This window comes from Homarus americanus, unplaced genomic scaffold (genome assembly GCF_018991925.1).
Source record: "Homarus americanus isolate GMGI-L3 unplaced genomic scaffold, GMGI_Hamer_2.0 scaffold40886, whole genome shotgun sequence".
Classification (NCBI taxonomy): Eukaryota; Metazoa; Arthropoda; class Malacostraca; order Decapoda; family Nephropidae; genus Homarus; species Homarus americanus.
In genome coordinates, this window is record NW_024712701.1 from 1 (window position 1) to 10,651 (window position 10,651).

General features: G+C 37.4%; 1 protein-coding gene across 1 annotated transcript; it reads left to right on the plus strand.

The window, feature by feature from the left end:
- Nucleotides 1–28: 28 nt before the first annotated feature.
- LOC121864048 lies at nt 29–10,218 on the plus strand. The gene is made up of 6 exons (XM_042362949.1): nt 29–128; nt 1,942–2,057; nt 2,229–2,343; nt 2,639–2,808; nt 3,198–3,269; nt 8,118–10,218. The coding sequence occupies exons 1-5, from the start codon at nt 92–94 to the stop codon at nt 3,225–3,227; spliced, it is 468 nt and encodes a 155-aa protein (XP_042218883.1). The 5' UTR covers nt 29–91; the 3' UTR covers nt 3,228–3,269; nt 8,118–10,218.
- The last annotated feature ends 433 nt before the right edge of the window (nt 10,219–10,651 follow it).

Consider the following 10,651-nt stretch of genomic DNA (forward strand, 5'->3'; position numbering starts at 1 on the left):
CCTATACTGTGATCACCCATACAGGTTTGCGAGGAAGTTGACATCACGAATTCACTTCGGCATCCCAAACTCCTTCAGCTCGGAGCTGCTTATGAACGACAGAGAGAAATGGTTATGGTCATGGAGTAGTAAGTTCTCAGTTCATTTATTAATTTGATTAAATATGTTCATAATACAGTATCATTATATTATATTCATAATACTGGACTGTGTATCTTATCAGACCAACAGAATTTACATTGTTCTTATTTATGTAGAAAATTAAATTAATTGAGCTAAATCGTCCTTATAAACAAAAATGTTGAGAATTATTTTAATATCTAATATTAGCTTTATTAAGTAATGATCACTTCACCTTGACTTGTTACATCCTCACTGCAGCTACCACTTTTTTTTTAGTAAGGATCTAATACTGTATTCAACATCTACAGGTACAACCGTATGCTATATACAGTAGAATCCCAGTTATCCGGTATCCAGGCAGGCTTCCAGTAGATTCAACTAACTGGCACCAAAATGAAACAGTAACACTAAAAATAAAAATTCCTCCAAAATCAGCTACTATCATAAGTTTGAATACCATCTGCAACAGAGATGAGCTGCCAAATTCATTGTTATGATAAATTGATTCATAGCATTACATAAAATACAATAGAAAATTTTTTATGTTCAAAAAATGCCTCATTCACCACTCAAACCATCCTCTGGGCGATGCGACCCACTTTAGCCAACCTAATCTAATCTAACCTAGCCTAACCTAACCTAACACAACACAACTCAGATTAAATTAAGTTTACCAATTTTTTGTGACTTTATGACACCAAATAATAATCGAGAAGTGATTCACAGCCCGAATTACGCTTGTACGACCATCATTTGACTTCATTGCGGCTACATTTGGCTACATTTGGGTAATTCCTCGCTCCCTCGGTACATGCGCGCGATGTATGAACTCAGATTAAAGTAAGTTTTCCAATTTTTTGTGACTTTGTGACACCAAATACTAGTCGAGAAATGATTGGCAGTCCGATTAATTCATGTAGGACCATTATTTGACTTCATTCCGGCTATATTTTGCTACATTTGGGTACATTTGGGTAATTAGTCGGACCGCACTTGGGCACCTCAGCTACCCTGAGAGATTGGAGCGCCTGAACTTGCCTAGCTTATACTACAGACGGGCAAGAGGGGACCTAGTTGAGGTGTATAAGCATCTCAGGGGGCACTACTCAGTTGAGTGCCCTTACTTGAAGCTGGCGGACGCTCGCCCCACAAGGGGTCACAGCTCAAGATTGAAGAAGCCGCAAGTCCAGAAAACCGTGAGGGTTGTAAACTCTTGGAACAATCTACCAGAGAGTGTTGTGTCGGCACCGAGTGTGAGCTTTTTCAAGACAAGACTTGACCAACACTGGAGTGGGTTCAGGTACATTTAGGAGCCGGTGCATGCCCAGTACTTGCCAACAGTGTGTAACAGAGCCAGTACTTTCCAACAGTGTGTAACAGAGCCAGTACATGCCCAGTACTTGCCAACAGTGTGTAACAGAGCCAGTACTTGCCGACAGTGTGTAACAGACGTAACTGGGCAAGTACTGGATCTCTGTTACACACTGTTACTGGGCAAGTATTGGATCTCTGTTACACACTGTTACTGGGCAAGTACTGGATCTCTGTTACACACTGTTACTGGGCAAGTACTGGATCTCTGTTACACACTGTTACTGGGCAAGTACTGGATCTCTGTTACACAGTGTTACTGGGCAAGTACTGGCTCTCTGTTCCACTCTGTTACTGGGCAAGTACTGGCTCTCTCATAAATGCCATTAACAATCTAACTCAGTTGGTCGTAAAGGAAAGTAGAATGAAAGTCAGTTATTTAAGGACAAACTTGTTTATTTTTTTACCCCATTGCTATTGTCGCAAGTATTTATTTTCGTTTTTCAGGAATCATGTGTGGGCGGCAGGCATGGGTGGGTGTATCGTGGGCGTGTGTGCTATGGGTGTGGTTAGCTACGGACCTGTCAGCGGCTCCAGCAACTAAAAATGAAGGGAATTCTACAGTAAGTTAAATTCTCTCTCTCTCTCTCTCTCTCTCTCTCTCTCTCTCTCTCTCTCTCTCTCTCTCTCTCTCAATTGACTGATTTTTAGTGCCTTCAAAACTATGTATGTATGTATATATGTATGTATGCATATGTATCTATCTATTTATCTATCTATCTATCTCCCAACAGATGGTAACAGTGCCGTCAGACTTGCTGGTACAGTTACTGGACGTCAGCAGGTCGTTACAGAAGTTACTACCAGCTGACATCCTCATCCCCCTGCTTGATGTCAGCCCCAAGGAAGGTAAGGAGACTGTTTTGTTGTTCTGGGGTCCATTTAACCTCATTTAGCATAGTCTTAACTACCCTAATATAGTTTAGCCGTACTTAATCTAAGCTATCTTAACGTAATCTAACCTAAACAAACATTAGCTACCTTAATTAAGCCTTACTAATCTTAAACTAAACTAAACTAACCTAACCTAACCCTAATTAAACCTTATTAATCTTAAACTAAAATAAATATTAAGCTAACCTACCCACACCTAAGCTAACCTACACACACCTAAGCTAACCCTACCCTCCATGTTTGTTGACAGTACTGGCTCGGGTTAACGACGAAGGACCAAACTCACTGTTAACTCTGGCTCTACGTCACCACGCTCTACTGCAACAACGTAACGAAGATTTACTCACCCAACAAGGTCGTTGTACTGCCCAGATCGAGTCTCCACAGGAGGATAAACAAGAACTCCGTCTACAGCTACAGGTAAAATATACAGATATCCTACCTCCTACAGACAGCGCCAAACCTACAGATACTAGAGAGGATGTTAAAAAAGGTGTTAAAATAGATGATTTATGTCCGTGTAGAGAGAATTTAACAGAAGCACAGTTGGAAGAGAGGAATTTTGTAGGATTGGATTGTGTCTGTAAGAAAGTGACCATACTTCCCAAGACCACACCTGCCCCTGTGTTGTTGGGTACTGGGTCAAGGTGGGTGTGTCTGTGTCTGTCTGTCTTCATCTCTATCCTTTCCCAATAGAATGAAGGACTCTCTCTCTCTGTCTCTCTCTCTCGTATAAAGTCAATCTCTCTCTCTCTCTCTCCCTCTCCCCCCTCTCTCTCTCTCTATCTCTCTCTTTCTCTCCTCAACAGAGTGAAGGACTGCGCCGGTCATCAGACTGAAGGGGCGACCGAGAGTGGAATGTATGAAATTTACCCATCAGAGTAAGTATCACATCCTTACACCCTCCTACACATCCCTATCCATCCTTACACACGTTCGACATCCCCTTTACACCCTCCTACACATCTCTACACCCTCCTACACATCCCTATCCATCCTTACACACCTTCGGCACCCCCTTTACACCCTCCTACACATCTCTACATCCTCCTACACATTTAAAGAATTTTTAAAACTGGCTGTAAATGATTGTTTATTTTTATTTAATAACAAAGCTTATAAACAATGTGAAGGTGTTGCTATGGGTTCACCTGTAGGTCCCACGTTGGCCAACGCTTTCCTCTGTCACCACGAGAAGCTTTGGCTTACCGAATGTCCCCCCAATTTAAGCCTTTGTTCTATCGTCGGTTTGTTGATGACACTTTTTTAATTTTCAGATCACTTGATCACGTCCCTATGCTCCTAAATTATTTAAATTCGAAACATGGCAACATCAAATTTACTTGTGAATTGGAAAAGGAAAATATTCTTCCATTCCTTGATGTTAATATCCACCGTCTTCATAATAGTTTAGAGACAGCCTTATACAGAAAACCAACTTTCACTGGTTTGAGTTCAAAATTTTCATCTTTTATTCCTCTTAATTACAAACGTAATCTAGTACGTACTCTTACCAACAGAGACTTCAATATATGTTCAAGCTATTTCCACTTGGACATTGAGCTAAAATACATAAATGAAGTACCGTATATCTCGGCTTATAAGACGGAATTTGAACATTAAAAAAATCTGCCCAAAGTTAGGGGGTCGTCTAAACCACCAAATATAAAATTCTTACCTCTTAAATATTGTGGTTTAGTTTGTCAAGAGTGGTGATGGAAACATCGTAAGCCACTCACAAGGTCTTACCACTAATTATTTTATACTGAAACTTGCGTTTGGCAAGCTGGATTCAAATTAAGATTACCGGTATATTAAAATAATAAAAATGTATTATAAACCTGTCTGACATACCGTAAAAGAGAATTATACCCCTGTAATAAACACAGCTATCATCACACACCCCCCATTTGCCAGTGAGGAGACAAGAAAGGGAAAGTGACCGCGAGATTGGGCTATTTTTAGCCGTGGAGGTGGTCAGTAATGCATATCGGTATATTTACTGATAATAATACTTAAAATTTATTTTTTTACAAGGAATATTCAGTAAATGACTGCATTAATTCTTGAAACTACTGACAGTTAAATACAGACGCTTAAGTGACGTCACTAGTGTTTACACTACACCAGCCATTACTTGAAGTGAATTGGTCTCATTTAAAGTAACTAAACATAAATAAATACAAAAAGTAAAAAAAGATCAAAAGTGAGAAATAATATACTGTATGTATGTTGTGTTGTCAAAGTTAGAGGAACAATTCAAACTGCAATTGTGTGTAAATGAGGCAGAAAGTCAGGTCAGCGCTGAACCTGGGACTTGGTCACAATTTTCGTGATGCCATATGGCAGCAGGGTCTACCATTAGACAACACATTATGCTTCCAATATCTTCCCAGGCGGTAGTATCTACCTGTTTGGTAGCTGCCTACTACCTACACAATTTTTAGTAATATTACTTTGATACATGATAAATTAGACAATGAAAATAAACATCAAATTTAATTACCAAGACGCTTCCCATTGGCAGCTGTAAGAAGAGGGGGAGATGGGCTATTTTTATCCCGTCTTTGTGTCTGAAGTGGCCAGTAATACCATATATTTACTGGTATCTCCTATAAATAATTAATTTAAAATTTATTTTTTACATAGAATATTCAGTAAATGACTTTTAAATAAATAAACAAATAATTCGGTAAATCTATTTCAAGTAAATGGAAAATAAGCAAACAAATGTTATTTACCACCACCCCTTCCCTCTGGCTCAGGGTGAGATGGAGGGGAGATAAAGAAGGCTATTTATAGCCCGTCTTTGTGTCTGAAGTGACCAGTACTCTAATGCACCATAAATAATTCATTTAACATTTATTTTTTGTACATATATTTTGTTGTATATATATATATATATATATATATATATTCTGGCCGGGTAATTTGTATGAATTTTATGAGCTAAATAAAAAAAAAAATATTATACTTCACCACGTATATGAGTAGATGAACCGCGTTAAGTGAAAGTTCGGTTCTGGTGAGGCACCGCGTATATGAGAAATCGCGTTAAGTGAAACCGCGTAATGCGGGGTAATACTGTAATGAGAAAAGAAAGCAGCTTTATTATTTTAAGGCCTAAACCATCAACTTCAGCTACACCATCAAATTCAGCATCATAAGCAGCTTCATTAACAACTTCAGGTTCAATAACAGTTTCAGCAACAGCTTTATGAAAAGCTGCAGCTTATGACAGAGTTGAACCTGATGGCTTCGTTATCTGAGTAAAAACTCACACATCATCATTGGCTGGCCTTATGCTTTAGACTTTGCCACTATTGGCGTGTAGAATTTTTGTTTTCCATTCGTAAGTATTATTTAAAACATATATGAACAATAAATAAGTGTTGCTTTCATATTCATATGTAGAGAAATCACGATACAGTTTGTTTTCACATGTACGCACTTACTGTACATACGTTGGCATTCCCAATCGTCTCACTTTATTTCTTTACCATTAGTGGTTAGTTACTTCTAGTGTTCCATTTATTAACATTAAATAACATTACTTAAAACATACATACAGGTATTAAATTTTTTTTTACAATAAGTTCACTACAGCTACAACCAGGGTCTTATTTTTTTTTCAATTTCTTATTTAGAACCATCGTCACTCACGAAAACAATGCCATCTTGTCTCCTCTTGAGTTTTTTAATATTCTATGAATTATAAATGAATTGCATTGATCTTTTCACATATATAAACATTAATTCAATCAAATACATATTCAGTAATAAACAATAATGAATCTTTTGTACATATTCTTAAGATAAATTACTGTTTCCTTGAGTGTGTACGTACTGTATACATTGGCGTTCCACTATCAGTCTCGCTTTTTTTATTTAATATCCGTGGTTACTTCTACTGTACATTAAATAACATTAATTAAAACATTTTTTTCCATTAAATTTACTACAACAACAACCAGGGTCTTATTTTCAGGTGGATAACTGACTTACAGGCGTAAACACTGACGACAATGCCGTCTCTTATCCTCTTGTGTGTTTTAATATTCTATGTATTATTAATTAATTGTATTGTTCATTTCGCATATATAAAGATAAATTCAATCAAATATGTATTCATGAATAAACAATAATGAATCTTTTGTATTAAAAAGATAAATGAGGCGGTATCCTTAAATGTGTACGTATATGTTGGTGTTCCCAATCTATCTACTTCTATTGTTCCATTTAATGACATGAAATAGCATTACTTAAAACTTATATATTCATTTTTTTACATTAATTTTACTACAGCTACAGCTAGGGTCTTATTTTCTTATGTAGAACCATTGTCCCGGACTCTCTGCTGTAACAACTAACAAAAACAATGGCGTCCCATCTCCTCTTGTGTGTCCATATTATTATTCATTTACCGGTATATTGTATAAGGTGCATTCAGCAACATTATTTAAAGAATTTTGTTTGCAATTTTCATAAATTATATTGGTTTTAGAGGGAAAAGAGGGTAAAAAGCCACACAAAGGATATGAAAAGGTCACACTTGGGAACGCATCTCATTATTATTGCTTTATTTTAATGGTAATTAATGATTCGCGATACGATGATTCACCGTACACTGCAATATTGGAGGACACATTACCGTCATTATTTGAGGCTTTACTGTGTACATTTATCTGCACACAAGTAAAAATGTACACCCCCTACCTGGTCAGCAAATGTTATTCGTGGCCATTTTGAAAACTTAACCCCCGCAAATTTTAAGGGCATGCTGTACAGTAATTTTTTTTTTATTTTTTTTTATCCCTCACATTTCCTGGTACTGCCATAAAATACAGTACATACTGTATTTTGTTTTTCTGTATAAACACCAAACTTCTATATAAATGATGTGTATGTGACATCACATTGAGGGAGGGGGGATTGGAGGCAGAGGGAAGGAGGGCACTTCAGTTCTCAGGCAGCTCACTCTCCACCCACACACCCATGTTCTTTATTTTTACTTATTTTATAGTTTTATATTATCTTTATTTCTAAGCCACATTAGAGTATTTTAATGATTTTTCTACAACTTTTATAACATTAATGCTCAAGATATGCTTGTGAAACGTGGCACCGTGGTTTTTTTTTTTTTTTACATGGGAATTACCCATCCTGGCATATTAGGTTGAACGACCCACAACAGGGTCGTGTGTGCATTGCGCTGTATTTGACATCACGGGATGCGGCTGGAGTGGCGAGCCAGCCAGCCACTGCACACGCTCTCACTTACCACATAAACACCCATGCTCTTCATATGTCCCAGTTTATAGTTTTATATTACCTTTATTTCTAACCTGCATTAGAGTATTGTAATGATTTTCCACAACTTTTTTAGCACTACTGTTGACTTTTAGTAGTTGTGGATCATATCCCAATTTTCCCCATAAGATTAAATATACCCCCTATGCGGATTCCCATTATGCTGTGTTGTAGCAGAATGCAACCATAGCATAAAGTAGATTAACAGAAAAAGCAAAGAGAAAAGTGTATATTAAAGGCTTACTGAAATCGTCCTGAACCATCGAAGCCGCTGAACTATATGGTCCTGGATTAGCGGGGTCCAACCAGTGTGTGTGTGTGTGTGTGTGTGCGTGTGCGTGCGTGCGTGCGTGCGTGCGTGCGTGCGTGTTCTTCCTTTTGAGGTTTAAATGAAATAATAACTTAATGTACTCTTACAGCTGGCAGATGAGCGTAAGCGTATTGTAGGAGGAAAACTGGAAGTGAAAATTCGGGTGAGGAATCCCATCGTCACAAAGCAGCTTGAAAAGGTCACAGAGAAATGGTTGGTTATTGATGGTTTTTGAAAATTAAGAATTAAACTTGTGAACAGAAAATTTTGCAATGCATTATATATGATTAAAACTGGAGATTCTTCATAAAAAAAATGATTTTGCTTTGCCATGACTATCACTGTGTACAGTATTGAATACAAAATACTGACGATTGTGAGTGAACTATGTTAAAGAATTATGCCATAGGACTTTATTTAATAAAGTAGACTTGAACCCTCTAATTTGGACTTTGTGGTATATCAGTAATTTTTTGTGATGTTGAATGACTTGGCATTTTTTTACAATGAGCCCCAAATATTAAAAGTACACTGCAAGTTGTCAAATTTATCCCACATGTCTGATAAGTCTTTTACTTGTGGTTCCACATAAAATAACACCACCTCAGGCCTAGTGCAATAGGGATGCTTTGTCTGAATGTCCTTGTTCAGGTGGGAGTTAAACTATGTGCATAAATCTTCATTTTGTACAGCATTACTACTAAATTCTGTATAATTCCCCAAGTACCATTCATCTTTTATGTGGAAAATTGCAGTGTTCCCCTTTAGAGCAAACATCATTTTACCCTGCACAAACACATATAAAGGCAGCAGTTGCTTGAGTTTCCGAAAAAGCTACATAATCTTGACAATGACTCTGAATAATTAGGACCCTTTTGGTAATTCAACAAGAGAAAACCCAAAGCTGTCGAATTAGAAGAGTTTGAGTGTATAATGTTTCAGAGCTTAATTTTATAGCCATTGTTAAGTTCTCTGTTGGTGTATTTTCACAAAATGGGCCAGGAAAATGACACTGATCTGTCCAATATATTTTAGGCATCATATTAATATTATATTATTAAGTGCTAATCAAATACAGTAGACCCTCGATATACTGCGATTCGATACTATACTTTTGAGATAGTGCATCACCCAAAATTACTCCTATTTTTCATCATTGCACTGTGAAACTCTAATAATGTGCAGAGGTAATCTCAGAAAAAAATAACAAAATAATAATGACACAAGACTCTTCACTATAGCCACATCTCCCTAACCCTTAAGGCCAAGTTGTGAGCTATGTCATGGTTATTATTCAACTCGCATTTTTGGGTAGGTACCTGTACTGTATACATGTACATATTTATTTTTTATTATGTCACATGCACACAATATTACATACATAATGTGCAAAAAAAAAGTCATTGTCATAAGGTAAAAACAGAAAAGGGAATACATTTCTTTGTGTGTTCAGAGTTCATGCTAAACAGGGAAGGGGGGAGGAGTGAGAGATCTCCGCTGTCTCTCGTGTGCAGTGAAACAATTGAAAAATTTCATCATCCAGCAGCCAAATAGGAATAGAGGATTTTTTGTTTTATTTTATTTATTAGATTTATTTTGATTTAGTCATCACATTTATTGTTACAGTAGAACATCGATATAAAGCTATTTAATTTAAGATTATTGATTTAAAGCGACACCCACAATTAAGGACAATGTTTTAATTTAAAGCTTTTCTTTCATATTTTGCGCGAGTCAATTTTGCGCCTAATGTTTCCCACCAGACGCGTCTCTGGGCACGCTACACGGATGCCCACCACCCTCTCACACCCTCACACATCCTCAATTCTCGCACTGACGCTCAAGTGAACGGACATATTGTGTGACACTATTCCCTTCTACTACGTGCATCAACCATCGCCACTATGTCCATGAGGCCTGCTACTACTTCATTAGCTTCCCCAAAGACCAAGAAATCCAGTCAAGCAATTACACTGGAGCAGAAAAATAAGGTGCTGGAGGCACTGCACCGTGGAAATGGTGTTTCCCGTGTGTCAGATGTGTCCACATCCACAGCACTAGACAGTGATGTGGATGATGAGCTGGTCGAGTTGGGCTCTGCATCTTCAGAGAATGAATTGCCTAACTAAAGTTGAGTGAAAATCTATTTTTGATAGCATAAAATAACTAAAAAATAAATTGAGAAGAAAGTGAGAGCTGGATGAGTCAGGTGGGTGGTGAGTGTATATATATATATATATATATATATATATATATATATATATATATATATACAGTGACCCCTCCGTTAATGAACTCAATCTGTTCCAGAAGGTCGTTCGTTAACCGAAAAGTTGGTTAACCGAAACATTGTTTCAATGGGTTTTTGGGTAATTGGTTCCAGCTCATCGAAAATTGCCTGAATTCAACAAAAATGGTAGAAAAGTTCACTTACTTTGAGGTGTGTATGTAGAAGGCTCCTGGATGATGATGATGCGAATTTGAAGTGGGAGGTGCAGGAGGAGAAGAGAAGGAAGTGGAGGTGAAGCATTTTACTGCTTCTTGGAAGGTGAGTCACCTTCCATGAAAATGTCAGGAACCTCTGGACTGACAGATTCTCCACCATGAACATCTCTCCTTCTTGAAGTGGAAGGCTGAGGGATA